Below are 25,055 nucleotides of genomic sequence, written 5' to 3'. Positions count from 1 at the left end.
CTTTAATATATTTGTCAAATAAGAAGCAGAGAATATGCTAAATTGTATTAAGAACAACATGTATGGAAAGTTTAATCAAGCTATAAATTAAAAATATTAATATGAAAGATTCTTATGATTAACTCTCCTTGTTTGTTCTCCTCCAGTTCTTCGAGTTATTCTCAGGATTACGACACCAGAGTTTTGCTGCGGTTCCCTCAGAGGGTGAAGAACCAGGGAACAGCCGACTTCCTGCCGAGTAAACCTCGGTACGCCTGGGAGTGGCACAGCTGTCACAAGTAAGTGGCTAGTAAAAGCTAACGTTAGCATGTTAGCATGAGCGATGAGGTGAAGTGGTTTTATAAACACCCGTCGCTGCTCTCAGTCACTTCCACAGCATGGACGAGTTCAGCCTGTACGAGCTGCTGGACGCTCAAACTCAGAGACAGGTCGCCGAGGGTCACAAGGCCAGCTTCTGTCTGGAGGACACTTCCTGTGACCCGGGATATTACCGCCGCTTCGCCTGCACCTCACACACTCAGGTACAAACACACACACACTCGTCATTTAAAGCTGATTAACTTCCAGAGGACAACAAGAACAGAAAGCATTTTAGATTACTCTGTGTGTGTGTGTGTGTGTGTGTGTGTGTGTGTGTGTGTACAGGGTTTGAGTCCAGGTTGCTATGACACCTACAACGCCGACATCGACTGTCAGTGGATCGACATCACCGACGTCTCTCCTGGAAAATACATCCTCAAGGTTGAGTAGCTAAAATGTTCTGGTGTTCTCTGTGCGTCTGTTCTCCCTTCACCGCCCGTCTGCTGCTGTTCTGCGTTCTCATTATTACTCACTAGAAATACTCACTGCAGCTCCAAATGTGGATTCCTCCGCAACAGAAAATAGTCCCCAACAAACGCACTATTTGAATGAACATACACAGACGCTCATAGAGGCTTCAAGAAACAGAATTAACTGTACATTAAATATATGTAAATAATATATGAGTCACTTATTTCCTGTGACAGGTGACAGTGAACCCCAGGCAGCAGGTCCCAGAGTCCAACTTCAACAACAACGTGGTTCGCTGTGACGTCCAGTACACCGGCACGGCCGCTCACGTCTCTGGATGCACCATGACATCGTAAGAAGCATAAACCTGCGCCGAGCAGCTCGGTGACGTGGCTCAGGACCACGTTCAGGGTCTGTCTGAGGTTAAACTGCAGCGTCACTGTGTTTGCAGAGATAATGTGAAGTGTCCATCAGTTCAGCTGATTTTTAATTTGTTTAAATTTTATTTTCACATAATATATAATTTCAAATTTACAGAATTCAATGTGACTGAGACTAAATGTTATTTATCAGTCGTCGATACTTTCTATCAGTGATTGATCGTTCTGTTTGCTTCCTGCAGCTACTGAGATGAATTCTCCAATATGACCCTGAGGATGAACAGACGGGTGGAGACGGGTGGAGACGGGTGGAGACGGGTGGAGCTACAGCAGAATGAAAATTAAAGTTACAGTTTGTTTACCTGTGAATAATGATTCAATTATAACCAGATTAAAGTGAAATATCATTAAAACTGTCATAAAAACACCTGAATTACTGAAGCTGAATCATTAAAAATGACCACGACACGTCCAGTTTAAAATGGATGGATATTAAATAAAATAAAAACTACTCCGTACAGTTCAGGCTCTTACACACAAACCAACACATTAATCTGAGAGCTGCAGTTACTGGTTTATTACTTTATTTTACTTCGCAAATTTAGTTTTTACATTTGACATGAAACTTCTTTTGACTTCAAGTCTGTTCGATATTTTTTTATGGCGTTGCCACAAATCAAGCTCAAGCTGCCAGACATCACTTATCACTTATTTCAGTTGTCTTTTTATTTTCTGATCTTATTCTCTGATGAACACGACGACAGAACCACTTCATCAGCACATATAAACCTACATGCATGTTCTTGCTGTACTTCCTTTGTTTTTCTTTTGTTAATATTAATTTTAAATTTTAGACATTTCATTTGTTTTGGGGCATTTTCAGTGAGAACTGACACAACAGCAGTTTGTGTTTCTATGATCATCATCGGTGCTGCAGAGAAGATCTTTTACTTTTGGTGCTAAATGTTTCCTCCTCAAACACAATGAAACTGAGCTGCTGGTGAAAATGTGTCAGACTTTCAAATGTGTGTGTGTCTCTGTGGGTGGACGCTGTGTAGTGTGTGTACAGAGTGCACAGTGTGTGTACTCTTGTTTGTACTTGACAACCTGTAACCACGCGTCCCTGCAGAGCTGTATATAGTCGAGCTCACATCATGTTATCAACCTGCATTACTGCTTCATATCACATAAAGTTTGCTTGAATGTGAAGTGTTGTTGTTGTTTTTGTTGTGTGACTCTGAATGTGTTGATTTAGTTCTGTCTAATGCAGAGTTCAGTGGCATGATGTCATAATTTATTCAGTTCACACATGATTTTTTTCTACAGCTCCTGCTTTACGTCGAACATAAAGAGACAGTTAAACAGTCTGAGTCTGCAGAAACAAAAAAAATTACTCACCTTCAAGGACGGAGGAAAAAAACACAGCATTAAACACAGGTAGAGTTAATGTTTTTCATTTTCAGATAAAAATATTTAATTTTGAATTCTAATGAAATGAACCTAATTTATTTAGTTTCATGTTAAAAACTGCAATCACCACCTCGTGGTTGTTTCCCTCCACCGTTACAGTCTCTCCTCCCTGAGTTAAAGCACTGAATCATAGTCACTTCATCATTTTATCATTTTATTTTTAACATTTGTGTCCAAATGTGTCATAATTTGTGTTTGGATTTGTGAATTATGGCCAAATTAACCTTGACCTTTCACCTTTCACCATCAAATTCCACCAATCAGAAGCGACCCTGAGCCTCTTCTGCTAAACCAGACCTGTTAGAGCCAGTGACGGAGTCAGATGCTGCCACCAGATGACACTGTGGAGTTTAGTTGAGGAGCATCAGACTCTCTGGCTGCAGCACAGTGGAGACTCAGGCTGTTATTATGGAAACAGAACATTTATAGCTTCATCTGCGGTGCAGCTTCTGTGTTTCTCCCTGACAAACTAAAAGTTATATAACTGGATGTATGATGTCAAATGTCTGACTTTAGAGGAAGAGTCCGGTCTGCTGCTGACGCTGACTGTATTTAGATATAATTACAGTCAAATAAATCATCACTGACAAACGCAGGGGTTTAAGAAAACAGAACATACACAGTGAAACTAGTAACTTACTGTGATTATTGTTATTGAGATTATTGGTAATGATGCTAATAAAGCAAGTGTGGTTTTTTAAGTGTTTCCCAAAGTGATTTAAAGGAACTAGTTTGGCTTTAGTAATAAAACATTTGAACAGTGGGGGAAGTACTCAGACCTTTTAGCAGCTGTAGAAATACTCTGGTACATGTAAAAGTCTTGCGTTCAAAAATGTTGATGCTAACACACAAGTCTTAACATCAAATTATAGGATACTTCACTTTTGCAGCACAAGTTCCTGGAAATGTTCCCAGACCTCTGCAACTGAAGAGGTAAAAATAGAAACTACGATTAATGCTGATTTATTTTAATGTACAAACAATTTTCATCGTTGTGATTAAAATAATTTGAAATAAAATAAAATATCATGATCGGATTTTCAGAAAACACACACGTTGTAGTGAGAAACAACAGAGGCTTTATTGTAGTTTTTATTCTAAGGATAACGGAGCGACCTCACGGCACCGCCTCCTCTGTCTGAGCGGCTGCCCCCTTCAAAGATCGTCTATTGCAAAGATGACTCAGCGTGAGAGAAAAAGCTTTCAGACTGATACAGGCCGACGCTGCGGCTCCTGCCTCCACGGAGGTGGAAACTGCTGTTGCCTGAGAAAGAGAGATACCACACTGCAAATACTCATAAAGAATAAAGTGTACATTGAACATCGTGATACAAGTTTATTGCTCATATATTTTTCACTCTAGGCCAATAATCTGTCGCCAACACCAACACATCATCTTTTCCTTGTGGCCTCTTAGTGTCATTATCTTAATCTGACCTGTACAACTACAGCACATAATTGGATCTAATCAGATTAGCAGTCATTTTTCACAGTGTGGTATTTCTTACAAACACAGCATGATGTCAGGGGTCATCTGGGTTAGTTGAGTGGAGGTTAATAACAAGTTAACCAGGTTTCACACTGGGCAGTTAAGAAAAGAGTGAGAGTGATTGTTGAGGCAGTGTTTGAATGTTTGTTCCCCTTTAACTTCTATAACTGTGTGTTATTTGCGTCACACAAATAAAAACATGTTTCTGTTAAATCAGAATTATGACTTAGTATCATAATTAGTTCATTCTAATTTATATATCTTATAAACGAGAGTGGGACTTTCAGACTGAATCAGAATTATGACTTTTAAAGTCTGATTGTTCACTCTCGTTTATAAGATAAATTAGAATTAAAAGATAAAGACAATAGACCTATATTATTCATTCAATAATCCATTTAAATAATTGATAATAATAATTTTGGCATTCGTAATTTTGACTTTAAAAAATCAATAATTTGGCTTTTTTTCTTATAAATATGAATAATATCATAGTTTTCACGTGTAATTTTGTTCTTGATCCTTAAATTAACATTTGTTTTATTTTTAACTAAATACCTTTTGAGTTGTTTTTTTAACTCATTCATTTAGTTTCCTTGCTTTGCTCTTTTAATAATGTAACATTGTGCATTAATTATTATTATTATTATTATTATTATTATTATTGAAGCTAATCCTCTAGCTAAAGCGTGTTTGCTCTGACTGTAAGGGTAAAAGTGTAGTTCTCCGGCTAACACGGTGCTCAGAAATGCGCTCGGAGTGAGCCCTCCCCCCGCCCTCCCCTCTGCGCTGCCGTATGTCAGAGTCTTTGTGCTGAAGGCGACAGAGGAAAAACAGCTGGATCCACGGCTCCTGCTAGCGGCTCCGCTAGCCGAACGTCCCCCGGACCGGCCGCTCCTCGTCGGCCGCCTCTCTTCGATCAGGTACCGTATCAGACAGCGGCTCTTCCCGAGGAAGCAGCCGCGCCTCGCTCCGGACCGGGCTCGGTTTCACCCGAGCTCCGACCTCTTTTCCAGCTGCCCGCCTGCTAGCGTCGGTCCCGTAGCTCCCACGTTAGCTTCTCCGGAGCTAGCTGAGCTAATTAGCCTCCTGCTGCTACGTGAGCAGGTATCAGCGGATTAAAGCAGCGGTCAGCTCCGGGGGGGGCCGGGGGGGGCCGGGGGGGACTGTCTCTGTCTCCTGCTCACACAGAAATAACTGAGCTTTATCAGCTGCTGCGAGTCTGTCGGGACCAGCTCTGATCTACCAGCGAGTCCAGCAGCAGAAATACACTTTAATTGTAGAAACCAAAGCTAGAATCACATCAGTGTTTCTGTCTGTTCCTTCATCGGACCTGCTCAGATCCTGAGGGGGTTTTTCTTTCAGAGCTCCCCCTCAGAATTTAATGTCCCCTTTATTTTTATCATTAAAACAGAAATTATTAGGAAAGATTGTAAGTAAGTATTCAGCAACCTTAGAAACATAACTATTGATTAATTGATTAGTTCATCAGCAGAAAATTAATCTGCAACTATTTTGACAATTGATTAGTTGTTTTCAAGTCAATTTGTAAGAAAATATGTCAAAATCCACTGGTTTCAGCTTCTTAATTGTGAAAATGTTCTGGTTTCCATTATCCTCTGTCACAGTTTATTAATTATTTTGGGTTTCAGAGCATTGGGATGGACATTCTTCACTATTTCCTGATATATTAAAAACCGAATGATTGATCAGTTAATCAAGAAAATAAAAATAATGTAATTTGCAGCCTTAAATCTTATTATTTACACTGGTAGTTGCTTCCATCCATAACAGCTCATCCTGAATCTGTGCGTATTCTTAACCTCACACCACAAACCTGCAAGAGCTCATTTATTACTTTTTAAACACAGTTAACTCAGAAATGTAAATTTGGACCAGACAGTGCAGTAAAACGATGAAACTCTGTGATCATGTCCAGAGTTTCTCAGGAGACGTAGTTTGGCCAAGGTGGAAAGATGAGAGCCTCGTCATGGCCACACCCCTTTTTTTAACCTAATGATCATTCCTTATGTCCAGTTTGTAATGAAGCTGGGGGGTGTGATGAACTGACAGTGAACCCGCAGCACTGTCCACACAACACTAATGAGATCTCAGCTGGCCTCCGTCCAGGCTGCAGGCCTTAATGCCTGTAATCAGGTTCCCATGTAACCTGAATGACAAGCTGACGTTAGAGGTGGTTAAGGTGGAGAGAGAGAGAACCTGTTTAAATATCTTCAGTCAAAGGCTCCTGATCAGTGTGAGGACGCTCAGCAGAAACTTCTCATTAATCAATAGTTTCTTTATTTATTGAACTGGAGGTTCCCTGTTATTGTTCTGTGAATGTGACGCTCGCTACAGCCGCGTGTGTTTATTTGTCGCTGATTATCACACAAACATCAGTGTTTCCATGAGCTGAGAACTTTTCTGATTGTTAATAATTACACACTGGATCTTATGTGTTTGATTGGGAATCAGTGTAAAGAACTCTCCGCCTGCCTGACTTCAGCAGCCGGATGGTTGTGGTGCTGTGTGAGGCAGTTGTCAGCAGCGGATTCAGCTCCAGGTCAGAGAAGCAGCCGGAGCTGAGTGAGGAGCTGCTGAGGACGGAGTCAGGAGAAAAACGTATCTTAGCCACTGAAAAGAAAATGGCCACAGAAAAAAACTAATATCATTTTATTTATTTTATTTATATCATTTTTTAACCACTTTCTGTGCCGTCAAACAGCCTTTTACTTTGGAACTACGGATCTGCAGTTTGTATTTTATTCTCCTTTATCTCTTTAAAGGAGAAACTGTTGGTTATAGTTGAGTCTGACGTCTTATGAGGCGGAGTTTCTTTGTGGGTCTGACTTTGGGCCGTTTGTTGAAGTACTGTGTTTAACAAAAAGACCCTCAGGGCTCAGTTAATTGAATGTGTACCAGTGTGTAAATGGGACTTTGTTACTCGGAACCAGTAGAACCTGTAAAGGTCTCCACAAAGGTCCAGACCAGGAGCTCCAGGACGGAGCTCACACCACCAACCCCACTGTGGGTCCAGGACTCCGGAGGTGGTGCGTGCAGTCACTGATCCTTGTGGTTGTGAGTCAACAACATGCTCCAGCACTTACATTTCTATTTTTACAGCAGTTGAACAAACAGGACTCAACATGTGCATCACACAGACCCGGGACTCCACGTTTCACCTGACCACCTTCCCTCCCACAGAGAGGTCCAGAAGTCTGACTGTGCTTTCCCAGTCAGCCTCTGTATATCTGATTCCACTGTGTGGAGAGAGTAATCCAATCTGTGTCACATTCCTCCTGAAAACTCCCGACCTTGTTTCTTGTCTTTGCTCCAAAGCAACATTTCATCTCTCTGATTGTTTGTGTGTCTTGCTGCCTGGAAGGATTTGGACTCGTCAGCTGTTCACATAAACAGAGAGAACAGACGTCCTCCTCCTCCTTTTTTGATCCAGTGTTATATTTTTGATGTCGGGTTTCAGGACTAAACTGTTGTTATCAAGGATGTTGGTCCTCGGCTGTTTCTCAAAGCTGCATTTAGAGGTTTTTATTTTGACCGGTTTAGTTCTGTGGTTTTACTCCCACACTGTCTGAAAACAGCTCGGCTCTTACACGGAGGCTCCGCGTTTGGCTGCTCTCTGAGCCATAAATTGAAGTTTGTTCATTTGGAAACATAAAGAAACGTCTGAGAATTTATTTAAAGTTCACACATTTTATCTTCCAGTGTTTTATCTGAAGTGTTGATCTCCATCAGAAGATATATTTCTGGTTTTAAGAACCAAAAACCATCTCAGTGTAGTTTTACATCTCCTCTCTCAGGCTTCTCTCTGGAGCTCTAGTAACAACAGGTCAGTCAGCCAATCAGAAGAGAGGATCTGAGCCTCTCTTCTGATTGGCTGACTGTTTTCTGAGTGATCTAATGAAAATATAGCAGATTTCAGGTAAACACTCAGAGAAACCAAATCCTGCAAGGTTGGATGGTGGGTCCAGGTGGGGGGGGGCTTTGGGTGTGGCTGAGGGCGGTGACTGCTTTGTTGTGACATCACAAAGTTCCAGAAGTCCTGACGGCTGGTTTTAAGGCTCAGTTTCTGAATACAGGCTGTGTGCATTTCTCTGTGGACTGAGGCTTTGATACTTTCACAGTATTAATATAGAACCTAGACCTGCTTTATAATCACAAACACATGGACATCCACCTTTAGACTGTGTGGAGCTTTAAATGTCTAAAATCAGTAACGTTATGGTTTAAATTAGACACCATTTTTAATAAAGAGAATTAGTAAAGAGAATAAAGAACCTGACCAGACTTCTGGACACATTTTATTGTCATATTAATTGAATCCCTTTGTGTTTCTCAGATGAGTCCATAGTTTGGAAACATCTCTTTGAGCTTTGGTGACCCGTGATAGGGGTTCAGATTTTATAGACTAAACCAGGGGTCGGCAAGTACGTTTGGCCTCGGGCCAGTTTTTTCCTAACCCGTTACATGTTGGGCCAGAACACAATCTAAGGCTAATTTGAAGAAACTGATGGATGAAAATATTATTATTGTGTGGCCACAGTCACACACAACAAGTTCAATGAACCAGTCAAATATATATATATATATATATATATATATATATATATATATATATATATATATATATATATATATATATATATATATATATATATATATATATATATGTTTGACTGGTTCATTGAACTGTTATTATTTTTTCATCTCACATCATATATCTGCTATTTCAGGTCTATCAAGATAGCGACAGAACCTTCAGAACATCTTGTCAGAACTTTTCATAATAAAAGCTAAAAGCTTGTTTGAACTATAGAACATTCTTGGGCTTTTATTTTGTAGACAAAATCACTACAGAGGAAGTGACTCTGTGGGAAACTGTTTCTGCTATGACGGAGATGTAGACACTGTTGTGTCTGTCATTGACTCTCAACGTGGATAAAAGTATAATAAACATCTCAGCTGGGAGGAGATTCTCTGTTTGAATATATGCTACATCTTAATGTGACACTTTCAGTTCAATAATGAAAGGTAAAGAAATCAGATTATGAAAATAATCTGGTGGGCCAGATATTTTTGCTGGTGGGCCGGTTTTGGTCCGCGGGCCGCCAGTTGCCAACCACTGGACTAAAAAGTTCAACTATGAAGCAAAAAAGCAAATAGACAAAACAAATAATGATTATTTGTAGCTCTTCCTACAACAGGACCTCAGCAGGCTCGGAGTTTAGTTTTCATCTCCAGGGTCGGGTCTCGCTGCCTCTTTCAATCTTTGTGGCCCCTTCGAGTCGCCTGGTCTCTGATTAGTCCTGATTATCCTGCTGTTTGTTGCCTTTGATCACCACAGCTCAGGCTGTTTGTGCCGTTGACAGTTTGAGCCTCAAACAGTTTAAAACCTGCAGAAAAAGGATTTGACTCTGTTTAAACGGCAGGTTTTCAGATTCAGGATTTGTTGGCGGGTGAGAGGGAGAAATCCTCAGTAAAATAGAAGCAGCTTCTGTTGTTTCCACAGTTTCCTCTTTACTCACAGAGCTGCAGTTTGTCTTCTCAGGCAGAAAAAGTTGAACAATAACACAGAAAACACCAACACAAGTTTTCAACAGGACTGGACTCAGTTTCCTGCAGCTACTTCCTGTGTTTTATTCCTGCTGATCATATCACTGCAGCATTAATGTGCAGACGTGTTTAACTTCATCATATTAATGTTTGAGGACGGAGAAGGTACCGACAGCAGAACATTACCTCTGTTATTCTGTGCTTATTTGTGTGTTTTTGCTGCAGATTGTTGAAAAGAAAGACGTAATGATGTGATGTGTTTTCGTCTGCAGCTGGTCCTGAGGCTGATGATGTGGTGTGAAGATGGAGGCTCCTGAATACCTGGACCTGGATGAGATCGACTTCTCGGATGATTCAGTGGTCAGTTTACATGATGTTTACATGCAGCTGCCTGAACTGTGGCTGAATTAACCTGATGCTTCAGTCCTGGAATCATCTGTCGTGGCCTTGTGACAAAAACCAAGCTCCACAGTCAGTACAGTACAGTCAGTGTTGAACAGATTTCTTTATTATGTTTTTATGTTTCAGTGTTTTAAATACTCACAATAATAGAGTCTGTTCAAAATGTCTCCACCAGCCCTGAGCTTGTTCCCACAGATCAGTGGGGAACTTTCTTCATGTGGAGAGACGTGTGAGAACAAACAGAAACAGCTGCATTTATACATTTATATAACAACTGTACTTTAGCTGTTACACAGAACCATCTGAGCCGGGTCCAACCTGCTCTGTGCCTCCTATCAGGTACAACAGTCCTGCAGCACGTCCTTCCATCCTGTTCCGTTCATGTAGAAAACTACGAGGAGAAATAAACATTAGAAACACCTCACGCCGTCAGGAGAGACTAAATAGGCAAGTATAGGCAAAATAGGCCCCTGATGGCCCCTCATTTTGGAGCATTTTGCAGTGACAACTATAAAACCCCTTAAACTCCATTACAGCACATTGCTACTGCCCCAAGACCAAGCAAAGTGGGGGCCGCTGACCACGTGTGCTGTAGCTAGTGTCTACTGGTTTCTTCCATGTGAGACATTTAGGGGACATCTGTAAACTGTAGCATCAACTGATCGTCTGAATGTTCAGGAACATGTGTTAATTCTAGCGTCTACCAATAGTCTTCATGTGGGGCGATGCTTCGATGGGGCCCCCCCGGAGTCTGAGTCTAACACAGTATGATTCAACAGCAGCTCAGATTGCAGCCTCCAGAATGACCATAAAGTTGAATCAACACCTCTCAAAAGCTGTTTCAGCAGAAAACAATCTAACCTTCATGAAGGGAAAGTTTAGAGAGACTGCATTGGTATAAAACTGGAAACTGAGCGTTTAATTATACAGCTGTTACCTGACTTACAGTCTGTAACTGCTGCTGCAATTAACTCATAGCTAAATATAACTGCTCTGCACAGCTGCCGAGCTGCTGTCCACAGTTTTGTAACATCTGTCCGTCTTCCTCTCTGGTTCCCTCTCGTCCTGCAGTATTCTGTGACGTCTCTGAAGAGCATTCCGGAGCTGTCCAGGAGGAGCGATGGTCAGTCTGAGGAGCGACCAGGTAACTGAGCGGATAAACCTCTGGTTTTTACACACCAGCACTTCAACGAGCTCTGTTCACCTCATAACACAATCCCTCTCCCACTGTCTCCTCCTCCTGCAGCTCCAGCCATCAACTGGAGTCGTGGCGTTTCCTCCCACAGCGGCGGGGGAATCAAACCCACGGGGCTCGCTGAGGTCCACAGTAAGTTCCGGCCGGTGAAGAGGGTCTCACCTCTCAAACACCAACCAGAGACAACCGACTCAGACTCCGATGGGAAAGTCCAGGGTCAGGGGCTGGGTCTGGGGGAGCCGGGGGAGGCCAGTAAAGATGACCCCAGCTCTGACAAGCCGACCCACGCGTCCACCTCCTCCTCCTCCGATGGGCCGGGGGGGAAGGTGAAGGGCCTGGGCGGCAGCGTGGGTGTGGTCGGAGTGAACAACCCTCAGGCCCTGTTCGGGGAGCTGGAGCACTATGATCTGGACATGGACGAGATCCTGGACGTGCCTTATATCAAGTCCAGTCAGCAGATGTCCACGCTGCCTCGCGTCCCCCACGACAAGCGCTCGGTGACGGGGAGCAACCTGGGCGGGGGCACCCTGGAGAGGAACCGAGGAGGAGGCCTGAAGAGCTCGGCTTTATCCCACAACGAGCCCCTGAGCCTGGGGAGCAGCAGCTCGCAGACTCAGGTACAGAACAGAATCTAATCTGTCTGAGCCCCCAGAACTGCAATAGGAACCACTTAGACTGGGAATATACATCTGGTCCTTCAGAATAAAAGCATGAATGATAAAAAGGCTAATTGTCGGGGATATTAATTGTTTATTAGACTAATTTTTTTAATTGTTTGAAGGAGATTCTTAAAACAATTTAAATGAGATAAACTTATGTTTTGCTTTGCAACAACTGCAGGTTATTGGCTACTATATATAGTTATATACTATAGTACTATAGTACTATAGTTTAACCTTTATCCAATCAGCCTGTAGTTTTTCTTTCTGTTTCAAATAAAAACTTCATTAATGTTCATTTAACCAGCTGTAATGTTTTGTCTTTACTCTTGTACTCCATGTGTTTTGTGCAGTATTGTGTTCTGTCTCCGCTGAAGTGGTCGGACCTGAGGAAGTCCAAGTCGATGGATCCAGACCTCCACCACCTGCACCGCTCCTCAGCAGGAGGAGGTTACCAGCCGGAGATGCTCCCCTCTGGACTCCTCAGCTGCTCCTCCTCCCTCTCTTCTTTCTCTGACGCAGGTGTGTCACCTTTTCTTCTTCTCTTTTTTTTGTCCTTTCCTGTCATACGAAGGTGAGAGATGATGTCACGTGTGTTTGAATGATGACCTCCAGACAAGCTGCTGTCTGCGCGGGTCTACCCAGACTCCCAGACCCAGAGGCCGGGAGCAGAGCCTCCAGGGGGGCCGGCGCTGATGTTCCCCCTGCCAGGGTGCAGCGTGGGCAGGCAGGATGGCTCCAAGCCCTGGGCCACTGGACCAGGAGGAGGAGGAGGTGCAGGAGGAGGCGGGGGGTCGAGGGGGTTTGGGGGGGGTGGAGGAGCAGGAGCGGAGATGGATGAGGAGACTAAGAAGAACCAGAACATCATCAACATCGTGAGAGAGGGACAGATCTCACTGCTGGTGAGTGAGGGGTCAATGGGGGGTGGGGGGGTGGGGGGCACACCAAAACCTTCTGACCAATGAACGAGCAGAACCACATCTGACGTTTTATCCTCCTTCTCCTCCTCTCCTCCGGCTCCTCCTTCTTTCCAACCACTCCTTTTGCCCTTCTCCCTCCTGCCTCCCCTCTTTCTCCTCCTGGTCCTGTCACCACATCCTTCTCCCTCTCCTTGCTCCTTTTCCTTCTTCTCCTTTACCTGTTCCACCTCTCCAACCTCTCCTCTTCCTCCTCCTCTCTCTTCTCCTCATCTCACTCCTCTATCGTTTCTACCACTTCCTCTTTTTCCTTGATGCTCCACCCCTCTTCCTCCTCCACATCTTCCTTCTCTACTCCTTAATTCTCACTTACTTGCTCTTCCTCCTCCTCCTCCTCCTCCTCCTGCAGCCTCACCTGGCAGCAGACAACCTGGAGCTGATCAGAGACGAGGAAGGGAACAACCTGCTGCACATCTCGGCCTCTCAGGGTCACGCTGACTGTCTGCAGCACCTCACCTCTCTGATGGGGGAGGACGGCCTCAACGAGCGCAACAGCCAGCAGCTCACCCCCGCTGGCCTGGGGGTCAAGGTGTGTGTGTGTTCCTGCTGCCTGACGTCTTTGATCCTGTGCAGTGGAAAATGTCAGAAATCTGCTTAATTTCCTCCATTCTGCACCTGACAATGCCATGCAGGCCTCTGATTGGCTGTTGGCAGCTGGTCGATGAGGTCATACCCTTCTTAAGATGAAGGCTTTTGATAAAACGATGTGAACTTTGTTCGATGTTGGCAGCAGCTTGATGTTCAAAAATGCAACCTGAGGAAAATGAACGTCATGAACACTGAGGAGGTCGTGTTTTGTCTTCGCTGCGGTGGAAACCAGGCTCTTGATTGGCTGCCAGACAGGAAGTGTGTTATCTAGAGACAAGCTGGGCAGCTGTGTGCTGATTCCTGATTGACTCTTATCAACAAGACTCTGGTTTATTCACTCAGATTAACAGGATGACAGATTTCCAACCACCTGAGTGTGTGTGTGTGTGTGTGTGTGTGTGTGTGTGTGTGTGTGTGTGTGTGTGTGTGTGTGTGTGTGTGTGTGTGTGTTTCAGAACGGTCATCTGGAGTGTGTGAGGTGGATGGTCAGTGAAACAGAGGCCATCGCTGAGCTGAGCTGCACCAGAGAACATCCCAGTCTGATCCACTATGCAGCGCGCTATGGACAGGTAACACACACACACACACACACACACACACATATACACAAGGGTTATCATATCACACTTTTTGAATCTAACAGATGGGTTTTAATCAGCGATTCCTTAGTCACAGAGAAAGATTTCAGGTCATTTCTGCACCAAACCCACATTAACAAGCAGCTTTAACAGTCGCTGGTGTCAATTATCACAAGTCAGACACACACATCATCAAATGCATCAGGTGTGTTCAGTCTCTAACTTCTAACAGCACCACCTGACATTCAGTCATCATTTTGCATCATGGTAAGACAGCAGCAAGTTCTTCATTCAGATCATCAGGGAAACTGAGAAATATCCACAATCTGTGAATGTAGCTCATCAACACTGATGAGATTTACTCATTTTCACTCGTTTCCTTGATCGTCTCGAATCAGTTTGGTTGCTCGGCTCCAGCTGCACGAGGGGACCAATGAGAGGGTCAGCAGAACCTGGAGTTTTCATGAATGAACCAAAGTTAATGACGATTCATTCAGTAGTTTCTGTAGTTTAGCAGTTAAGACAAGTCAGTAGAAATCCTGACAGAGCACAGATCAGTCTGAATAACCATATAATGTTTATTATTTATTTATTTGTTTGTTTGAGACAATGCATGTTAATGAATATCAGTATAAAATACAGGAGGTAAATGTGTTGGATTATAGCAAAAATGCCAATTTACATCTCTCAGCAGGAAACAGAAAACACCACAAGTCACAAAAAGTACACAAGTAAAAAGACAAATACATTGTACTACATATCGAGTTAAAACTGATCACAGATCTGTTTAAAGCCAGTGTTAGAGATGTGGGATATATATCTAGGACGCTCCCTCCAGTATTTACTGCCCTTCACTGACGGTTCGTTGGGTTTGCTCCTCCCAGTCGCCTCTAGAGGTCGCCCTAGTGTCAGTGCCTCTGTCTGACGAATCTGTGCAGAATCTGGTAAATAAAACTGTCTGCAGGCTGCAGTGTGTGTGTGTGTGTGTCTGTGTGTGTGTGTGTGTGTGTGTGTGTGTGTGTGTGTGACCTGGGTTAAACGTGTCCCTCTGTGTCTCCAGGAGAAGGTTCTGCTGTGGCTGCTTCAGTTCATGCAGGAACAGGCGATCTCTCTGGACGAGGTCGACCAGAACGGAAACACGGCGGTCCACGTGGCCGCTCAGTACGGACACCTCACCTGTATACAGGTGTGTACTCTACCTTAGCTGACCTAACCATCGGCTAACATCCTCTCCGTGCTGTTAGAACATGTTCCGTCTTTAACTGTTTTTAAATTTTGATTATTTTTATTTTCATTTTAACAAAAGATTAAAATGCTCAAAAAGTGGAGAATAAAAGTCAGATTCTTGTTTTTTGTTTGTTTACACGTTGCTTCACCTTCCATCAAACATTAATAAGCTAAAGGTCGATGTCACATGAATCCACTGACGATGCTTTTCTACAGATGCAGAATATGATTTAAAGTTTCTCTGCTCCTGTTTATCATTACAAAACTTAACTTATTCAGAAAATGTGTTTCAGCCTCTGAGGCTTTTTTTCCTGCAGCGGGAGCCGAGTGTTTTTTATCCCTTGTAGGTGGCACATCCTGCTGAAGGAGAGGCGGATGTTATCAGTCCTGTCTGCTTCCTGTTGGCGAGTCGGCCCCACAATCAAAATACTGATAGTTAATGATCTGCTTTTTTTAACAGAGCCAAGTCGACCTGTACTGTGTGTGTGTGTGTGGGAGGGGGAGGGGGGGGGGGGGGGTATTGTTGATTAAAAAAACTGATATCGGAGCCAATAGTGGAGATGATGATGCTGGAAACAAGCCTCACATTGTGTGACTGTTCCAGACTCTGGTGGAGTACGGCTCTAACGTGACGGTGCAGAACCAGCAGGGGGAGCGGCCTTCCCAGAGCGCCGAGCGGCAGGGACACACCACCTGCGCCCGATACCTGGTCGTCGTGGAAACCTGCATGTCGCTGGCGTCGCAGGTTGTTAAACTCACCAAGCAGCTGAATGAGTAAGTTCCAGTGTTTCTGCTGTTGTGGTTTCAGTCGGTTACTGTTGGTGTCGCTGCTCAACCTGTGGTCTGTGTTTCTGTGGCGCAGGCAGGCGACAGAGAGGATCACTCTACAAAAACAACTGCAGAGACTGATGGACCCCAGCAAGGCTGAGGGGACGCCCTCCCGCTCACCCAGGTAACACACACACACACACACAGATATTTAGACGCCATAATGAGGTCTACTCTATTGATGAGAAGAAACTTATTTAAAACCACAGAGTGAAACCAGCTGTTCACTCATAGAAGGTTTAGTCGCCAAGATCGAGACCGTGTGTAAAACAGCACAGTCGCCACAGCTGTAGTTGGTATTTTTCCCGCAAGAACGCGCTGATCTCAGCGCAGCAGCGTGGGATGATAACGATGATTCTCCACCAGGAGAACTTAAACCTGCCTGCAAGTGTTGGCGTAGACAGTGAGGCATGTGCAGCGGCAGCAGTAGTGAAAGCAGGTGATCTCAGCAGTTCACAGGTGAGCAGCTCAAAGAAGCTTCTGAAATACACAACCTGAACTAGTTCTCAGGTGCGTCCCTCCACCTGCCTCAGGTTATGGTTCACATCACAGATCTGACCTGCAGTCAGTTCACTCTTATCCTGCAGCTTAATGAAGCTGCTACAGTTTTATGTCTCATGATCTTTACGGTCCATCGTAGTCGAGTTGTTTTATATTATTTTCTTTCTTTAAAATCTCTTTAACTTCTGTAAAAAACCCTCAACTTTTTCCCTTAACTTAGGAAACTTTTTAAGAGATTTAAGGAAATGAAACCTTAAGTGTCATACGAAGTAGAAAACTTAAGGTGTTTGTGCAGCTTGCTGCAGCAGTCCTGTACGTTTGGACCTCAGCTTCACAGTTTCTATCAGTTATTTAAATTTTAATACATTTATTTATGTAATTATAATAATTTTAACAGCAGATAATTTTAGAACTGATATTTAACTTAACTTTAAAGACACTGTTTTGTTTTAGTAATAATTATGGTAGAAAGTATTACTGTTAGTAATAGTAATATTAGTGTGTGGTAATGGTGGCAGCAGTAGCTGTGTGTGTGTGTTTTATCTGTAGTGATAATTGAAAACATTCACATTCATATTAAAAAGAATTTCTGTCTCCCTCTCTGGACTCCAGCTCCCATCAGCCCTCGGTGGAGGCGTGGCCAGAGATGATGTTGACAGCGGAGGGGACTCCGGGTGACGGTCATTGGTTGGTTCGTCAGGGAGGGGTGGGTCAAGAGTCTGTGCTCAGGCAGCTGCTGGGGAAGGACGTGTCGGAAACGCTGTGTCCCAGAGAGAGGCTGCCACTGTCGGGCGGCCTGAGCAGAGAGGGCCCCTGTGGCCCCGGGGCCCCTGGGAGCCGCAGGACGGGGCTGGTGGAGAGGAGAGAGCTCAAACTGGCGAGACTGAAGCAGATCATGCAGCGCTCTCTCAGTGAATCGGATTCAGATGGTTATCCACCGGAGGAAGGGAAAAACCAAGGAGCCCCGCCCTCAAACACTCTGCGACCTGATAGGCCGTCCCACCTGCCAATCACAGAGGAGGATCCAGTGTCAAACCACCTTCATTTGATGATGAGAAAGCACCTCCCCACCTCCTCCTCCTCCTCCTCAGCTGAGAAGAAGCAGGCGTTTTCTCTTGGTGGCTCAAAGTCGGTCGACAGCGTTGGTTACAACCCCTCCCCCACCTCCAGCGACCCCGAGGCCACAGATGGCAAAACACCAGACGCCTCCAGCGACCTCCACGACGCCGCCAACGGCCAGAAAGTCGCCACCAGCCCCAAGAGTGCCCTGAAGTCCCCCTCGTCTCGCAGGAAGACGTCCCAGAACCTCAAACTGAGGGTCACCTTTGACGAGCAGGTCCACAAGAGCTCCAGTCAGGAGGCGGAGCCAACCAAAGGGCATCATGGGAAGGAGAGGACTCCAACAGGAAGCTCAGAAAGCAAGCGTCCGTTTGGGACGTTCCGCTCCATCATGGAGACGCTGAGTGGAAACACAAACCACAACAACAACAACAGCGGCGGCAGTCAGTCGGGCTCCACCTGTCAGAACTCAACTGGCAGGAAGTCGGAGAGTAAGAGCGGCCCGGGAGGAGCCAAGAGCAAGAGCAAAACCAGTAACGTTTAACCAACCAGTGCCTACTGAGGGCGGAGAGCTCAGGCTGAGCAGCAATACCCAGAGCAAACAGCAAGAGGCAGCGAACATGGGAAAGTTTTACTCATTAACCTGAGTTAAATATCTTGTGTGTGAAATCCCACCACTTCCTGTCGGCCTCAGAAACCGTTAAAACCAACACAGGTACATAAAACCAGTGTGAGGGTCGATTACATCACAGCAGCGTGTCTAAGGCTAAATGCGTCCTTCTTTTCCTGGCCAGCAAAGGCTCCAACAGGTGCATCCACCTGTTGGAGTGGACGTAGCCTGACGTTATCTAGTCAGAATCCCTGAGGGCCAGACGACCACAGCAGAGCCAGGCTAAACTGAACTGACCAATCACTGAAGGGTTAACACCTGAAAAACAACAGCAGCATACAGAAAACTCAGGTTTCAAAATAAAAGTAGATTTCAAATCAAACCTGTGGTCGTCTGAAGAGGAGACTAAAGTTTCTCCACAGCTTCCGTTTGTTTATTTGGTCCAAACACTGACCCAGGTTTGGGTTTGTTTAGGACACAGTCACATCAGCTGATCACAGGCGGACCAGGTCTCTGCCGTCCTGCCAGTCAGTCGCCACTTCATGTGTTTGTTCCCAGTAAAACAGTGAAAATCAGTTTGGAGAACTGATCATCAGCTTTACCACCACAAATATACTAGTTATCCTCTAAACAGAGCTGCAGTGATGATGTAATTCTGTAGGCTAACCCACATGTTAGCGTCACCCTGGTTCCCTCCACTAACAGCCAATAGGATTTCTCCGTTGTGTTTTGGATGATTAGAGAAAATCAGCAACAGTTTCTGATCCTGACAGGTTTGGTTCAGCAGGATCATCTTCACTAATGACTCCACTTTATGATGTTTGGAGCCTAAATACAATCAGCAGCAGTAAAAAGCTCATGTTAGGCTCTAAACCAACGACCCCACGGTCACATGACTTCACCGTCACCACCACTAACCTTCAGCCTGTAGTTTGATTCAGCTCTGAGCTCTTCTACAGAAGCCTTTCCTCTGACAGAGTTAGTGACAGTTTGTGGAAACACAGCGAGGCTGTAAAGGTGGACTGGTGAGGAGATCGGTTTCATGCTGGACTGATGACGTTTAACGTCCCTGACAACCTCTGTCGTCTCATTTAGACTCTTGTTAGCAACCGGCCTTCTTAACAGATGGAGAAGCTTCAAGAATCAGGACTGAGGGATTTTATGTTGTAGAATAAAACATGAAAATATCTTGAGCTGCTGTTAAACACAGACCTGATTTCAGTCATCAAGCAGAAACACGGAGACACAGGACGAGGGAACAGGAAGTGATAAAATGCAAATAATTAACCGGTTTTTAATTAACCAGGACTGGCACTTTGTTAGTCGGTTAAATAAATCTCCCAGTCTGTGTCAGATGTGTCTCAAAAGACCGTAATGAAGCTCTGTGCTGCTGCAGAGACGTCCGAGCTGCAAACATTCTCCAGACAGAGGATGTAACGTGTTTGTTTGGTGCAAGCCTCAACAAAAATCACATCATCATCATTTTTTGCGTTTTTTCTCAGTGAAAATCAAATGAACGATCACTCCAACTGAAATCATGACTCACAACATAATCACAATATCTGCCAAAATAATCACTGAATGTTTTTTCTGGATATGGTTCAGCTCCTACTCCGACAGTCCAATCTGAACTTTCACTCTGCAAAAACACGTCGTTTAGTTGAGTCAGTGACTGGTTTTGTGATAACCAGCTGGATTTCCTCTCACTTCTCCTAAAGTTTCTCATGTTCTTTGCCTCCGACGTTTGACTCTTTCTACACAGTTTCAGGTCTGACAGACCGGAAGTGAAGCTGTAAGTCTTTCAGCTTCGATGCTCTTTTTCCGAGACAGAGTCACTGCACAGTGAAGCAGAAGAGTCTGTGGAGACTGAAGGATTAGTTTTCACTGACAGACTGGATTAAGGTTGTTTGTGTGTTAATCAGCGTCCTGCAGAAACCTCACATCTCCATAATCAGGTTTATCATGCAGTTGTAGTTTTTTCACATTGACTTTGAGTTTGTATCAGATTTTAAAACATTCCCAGAGTTCAGGGTCTGAAACGCTCCGATAGAAAAACACTTCATCTCTCTGTGGAGATACAAGGTTTCTGCTCCTCTGCCACTGAACGACACTAAAGGTGAACTGATGAATTATTAGTATTTATGTTTATGCACAGTTATATGATTTGAAATTTTAAAAATGTGGTTATAATCATGCACGTGGTTAACGTGCACCAGCACAACAAATAGTTTAAAACCACTGTATATATACTGTAGTAGTATTTAATTTTTCTTTGTTTTTTACATTATATTCCACACTTTTTTTTATTTGCAATGTTATTATCTATGCAGTATTTTTTGGCATGAAGTAGACAATAGTTGTGTGACGTGTATTTGAGACGGGGAGGTTAAAGGATGCACCTTCTACAACGGCAGACAAACAGGCTCCGATCAGATTTAAGTTCCACTGCAGAGGCTTTATGAGATTGTGAACTTGGACAACTGGTCTCAAAGCTCGAAACTAGAAAACTAAGGCTGTAATCTGATGCTCTGATGAGCTGTTTGCATTTAACATGGCACTGTTGGTGCAACATGTTTCAGGACGGCACCACATCTGTCAGACACGCAGACTGAATAAAGACGGTCGTAGCCTCTGTGACGTCACCCACAGCTTCCTGAGGAGCAGTTTTAAAGCTCAGAGTGAGCTGCTCCACTGTCGCCACCTTGGCAGAGCCTGACTCCGCCCCCCAACTCCCAGCTAATCCAAAAACTAAATTCTACATCACTTTAATCCTTAAGAAAATGTAAAAAATAGAAATTCAGCCGTGCAGTCGTCATGAAGGAGGAAATTAGCTCCAGAGACCAGAACAGTTTCTGTACCAGGCTGTAAACATGTTTCCTTCTGCTGTAGAGTTGGACATTTGAACATGGGAGTCTGTGGGGACTGACTCACTGCTGGAGCCAGACTCTGGTGGTCGTTAGAGGAACTGCAGCTTTGATCACCTGGAGGCTGCTGTGTGGTCAGAAACATAAAATAAAAACAGAATAAAAAGATTTAATTCAACACTTAATGAGACATTCTGCTGATATTATATTAATCATTTTAGGTTTAGATATTCTACAGCTTAATGGTTGATCAGTTTTAAAAAGCTGTTTCCTGTAATTCTCAGGACCTGTGATGGTGAATACAACAGACACTAAAGCCTCAGTAGCTGCAGCTTTCATGGCTGAACAGAACAAACCTTTTTTTTATCATATTGGGGATAAAAAAAAGGTCACATTTTTCACATTAAAATCCTGAAGAGCAAACTGAGAGATTTAGATGATTTATTCATGTCTGTGTTCAGTCTTAACGAACCACAGCCTGACACTAAATCTCATCTTATTCCTCAAAGTGTCACCACTGAGGCGGGAACCACCTCCTGCCTCCGCCGCAGTTTCATCGGGTGTGGGCTGAAAACACAGATTACAGCCTCGGCTCTGGTTCGTAGCTTTGGGAGAAACTGGATCACGTCTGTCGTGTTTCTGACACGTTCACGTTCGTGCAGAAGCCGTTACTGGTCTGACGCAGCAGGACGTCTCCAGTCCAACCCTGCAGAGCTGTGACATCACTTCCTCTTTATCATTCTTGCATGTGTTGAGTTCATGAACGTTTGGAGTTTGGGTCACTGAGATTCTGCTGTGCAGCATCTGGTTTACAGTTGACATCTGTGGGTTTCTGGCTGTGGTGTGGAGGATGATGGAGGTGGAGGAGGAGGAGGAGGAGGAGGAGGAGTTACCTGTGTCTGCTCCACTCACTCTGATTTATTAAAGGACCAGTCCAACATTTTAGAGTCACATGAGAAGATGGACATAGCATCTTTGTGTGTCCCAGTACAGACACACTACTGTTGAATATTTAAGATGGTGGAACATGTTCATTAATGTGCTGCGTTCACAGCCTCCACTGCTCTGCTCTCAGTCTGATGCCAGTGTAACATCATCTACAACAAACTGGGAAAACGTTTCTCTGCGGAGCTGATGTCTTCATCACGTTGAAACGACACAAAACACAAACCGTGGACATGAAGATGGAAAAATACCGTCGTCAAAAATATCACTGAGATTTAATTCTCTGCTCATTGACCCAGATTTGAACCAGAAGGCGGTCGTTCTGTCTACTTGTATGATCGACTGTTGGTTGGACTTTTAGTTTGACTGGTTCACCTGATGATTAACCCTCTGACTGCTGGATTCCTGACGTCAGTCAGCTGTCTGCAGGTTGAGCAGGTTTCCAACATGGCTGCTGTCAGAACTGTACTGAGCTCGTTTAATATTATTCTAGACGTACAGTATTTTACACGTAGATCTCATCAGCTTCATGTTCCTCTGTTAGTTTGATTGGAGCGGAATGACAGAGTCTTGTCTCAGTAGAGAAGGGCTGTGCCGTAAATCCAATTAATCCGATTAATTCGAGTTTTTGTTTATAAACGATTTGAAAAATGCTTAAATTGTAAAACTGAGATGAATGCTCCCTCTGTCATTTATGAGCCAGTGCGAGTAATTCTCTGGAGTCACCACAGCGTGGCGGTTGGCGCAATTTCCCATGTGGACATGGTTTGGTTTTGACCTGGAACACACCACCGTGCTGTGCAGAGTCTGTAAAAGTGGCAGAACAGCAAACCTTTTCCACCACCTGAGATGAAAGCATCTGGTGGAATGGGAGCAATGTTTTCTCTTGAGTTCATGTAGAACAAAATAGATCTTAAATCCTGAATCGTCCAGATCACAGAAAATAATCAAGATTTACTTTTTTGACCACATCACCCAGCCCTACAGGAGAGGTTGTGTGTCTTGACCTTGCACACAGAGAGAGTTAATACATTCTACATTATTAATAATGGACCCAAAAGTTTGTAAACCAAGTCGTCCATTTACTTTTGTTCATTAGTGAATCTCTACACTGGATGTCAGAGATGAAACTGACGTCGTGTTTCCTGAAATGTCCGACTGGTCCTTTAGTTTCTGGTACAGACTGAGATGATCACATTAAAACTTCACTGTCGTTGTGAACGTCTCCATTTTCACTCCACTCCCAGCTGACGTGAGCGACCGGTACCAACTGGTACCAGCTGCAGTTCCAGTGAATCCAGTGATTCCAGTGAGCACTTTGGAAACATGGAGGAGTCTGTGGGTCTGAGAACTTTCTAGTAGTTTCCGAGGAAGTTTCCTGTAAAAAAACAAAACAAAAAAAACATCAGATGTGAACAGTGTTGAGTTGGTGCAGGTCCAGTTCATTTGTTCCTTTCATTCACTGGTGTGAGTCAACAGTGGCTCAACCGGACATGACGACATGTGAAATCTGTTCAAATATAGAGAGGAGACATTTTCCAGTCATAAACAAACAAGACGCTTTCTGTGAATTTATGAGGAAATTTCAGACCAGTGAAAGAGTGGAAACATGTTGAGGTTCTTCAGATAATCAGTGTTCTGTCTGCGAGGTTGATTGAGTTTATTTTTATTACATGTGTCTTCATCGTAGCCCCGCCCTCAGGACGAGGGGGAGGAGCTTGACGCTGTTACCGTGGCGTCGTTGGACTAGGAGATGAACTGAACTGTACCTGTTTGACCTGTTTGTTGTGTTTTTAAGGAACTGATCAGATGCACAGTTGCTGCGTCGACTCAGTGCAACAAGAAATCAGATGAGACAGAGGATCAGTGAATGTTGGTTTGATCTGAGTGAAGAGTTGTTTTTTACTAACCAGCGTTTACAGAGACGGCAGCTTCTCTGTCTGTACTTTCAACTGTTGTGAAGGCTGAAATAAATCGTTCCCTTATTTCTTCCAGATGGTGTCAGGGTTTGTGAGTGTGGACGAATGAAGGTTGTTCTATTTTCTTACCTGAAGATGCTGCAGTCAGAAAACTCAGCTTCACTCACTGAACATCAGTCGCTGGAAACAGAGCCTCTGCAGCTGTGTTCCGTCAACTTTTCCCAAATAAATTGCTTCTATTTTGCACAAAACTTTGATGGAAGCAAAGCGCATAAATGTTTGTGCAACATCTGAGTTTTTTTTCAAAATTCACATGTTCATTTTTCGAATTGTGCGTTCAGCAGGTTCATGGAAACAGCAGCTGACAGTAAACAGTCTGAACTCAGATCAGCTTGAGGATTTGTGTTGGACTGGAGAAGTCAGATGTTTCATCAGAGACAAACAGATGAAAACAGATGTAATATTATCAATCAGATGTGAGACTTGATTCATTCCAAAGTTCAAAGTTAAGTTTCCAAACTTTTCCAGCTTCTGAATAATTAACGAAGTTTTCTTTACTTTCACTGAGACCTCCTCCAGCAGCACCAGAGGCCCTCCTCAGGTCCCTGGACCCCACGTTTGACCACGGCTGATCAAGATGGATGACGTGTGTGAATTGTGCTCTCTGGTAATTTAATGGACAATATATAACAGAGCGTATATTTATTTGTGCGCTTCAGTGGCATCAAAAACAGTCACTTAACGGGGCAGGATTTATGGTGTTTGGGCAGCAAATTGGCCTTTGATGGTTCCCACGCAGGGCCGGCTGCTTCCCCACGGAGCCTAATGGGGTCTGCTCTAATAGTTCCCCTCAATCATCGCCGCGAATATGAAACATGAGCTTCCCGCCTGACAATTAGTAAAACAACATAAAGAGAGAGGAGGACGTGATGCGTTCGGAACGCAGGATTTATCAGTGCTCTCCAAACGTTCCTCGGTTCATGTAACAAAAAACAAGAGCTATTTGTTCTGTGCTTTTCCCA

At 44.0% G+C, this 25,055-nt stretch overlaps 2 protein-coding genes across 2 annotated transcripts in view; both read left to right on the top strand.

Annotated features, from left to right (window-relative positions):
* Positions 1-1,584, top strand: part of LOC139624694 (protein-lysine 6-oxidase) — a 4,263-nt gene extending 2,679 nt beyond the window's left edge. The window contains exons 3-7 of the mRNA XM_071484001.1: positions 147-278; positions 365-521; positions 646-741; positions 1,008-1,123; positions 1,394-1,584. Coding sequence (XP_071340102.1) covers positions 147-278; positions 365-521; positions 646-741; positions 1,008-1,123; positions 1,394-1,400 — 508 coding nt within the window. The 3' untranslated portion in view covers positions 1,401-1,584. The remainder of the gene's footprint in view (positions 1-146; positions 279-364; positions 522-645; positions 742-1,007; positions 1,124-1,393) is intronic.
* A 3,310-nt stretch (positions 1,585-4,894) lies between these two features.
* Positions 4,895-24,108, top strand: sncaip (synuclein, alpha interacting protein). The gene is made up of 12 exons (XM_071483999.1): positions 4,895-5,033; positions 9,954-10,041; positions 11,155-11,227; positions 11,330-11,895; positions 12,291-12,459; positions 12,553-12,839; positions 13,264-13,443; positions 13,958-14,071; positions 15,141-15,266; positions 15,912-16,081; positions 16,170-16,259; positions 17,249-24,108. The coding sequence occupies exons 2-12, from the start codon at positions 9,985-9,987 to the stop codon at positions 18,237-18,239; spliced, it is 2,823 nt and encodes a 940-aa protein (XP_071340100.1). The 5' UTR covers positions 4,895-5,033; positions 9,954-9,984; the 3' UTR covers positions 18,240-24,108.
* The last annotated feature ends 947 nt before the right edge of the window (positions 24,109-25,055 follow it).

This window comes from Trachinotus anak, unplaced genomic scaffold (genome assembly GCF_046630095.1).
Source record: "Trachinotus anak isolate AG129_WGS33_773 ecotype Australia unplaced genomic scaffold, CSIRO_AGI_Tana_v1 ptg000008l, whole genome shotgun sequence".
Taxonomy (NCBI): Eukaryota; Metazoa; Chordata; class Actinopteri; order Carangiformes; family Carangidae; genus Trachinotus; species Trachinotus anak.
This window is presented reverse-complemented; position numbering and strand designations above follow the sequence as displayed.

Bases quoted from the DNA above. Each gene is read 5' to 3' on its own strand.
- sncaip (XM_071483999.1), top strand. From the start codon at position 9,985: ATGGAGGCTCCTGAATACCTGGACCTGGATGAGATCGACTTCTCGGAT. The intron at 12,840-13,263 runs GTGAGTGAGGGG...CTCCTCCTGCAG, and splicing joins AGGGACAGATCTCACTGCTG to CCTCACCTGGCAGCAGACAA. The intron at 15,267-15,911 runs GTGTGTACTCTA...TGACTGTTCCAG, and splicing joins GACACCTCACCTGTATACAG to ACTCTGGTGGAGTACGGCTC.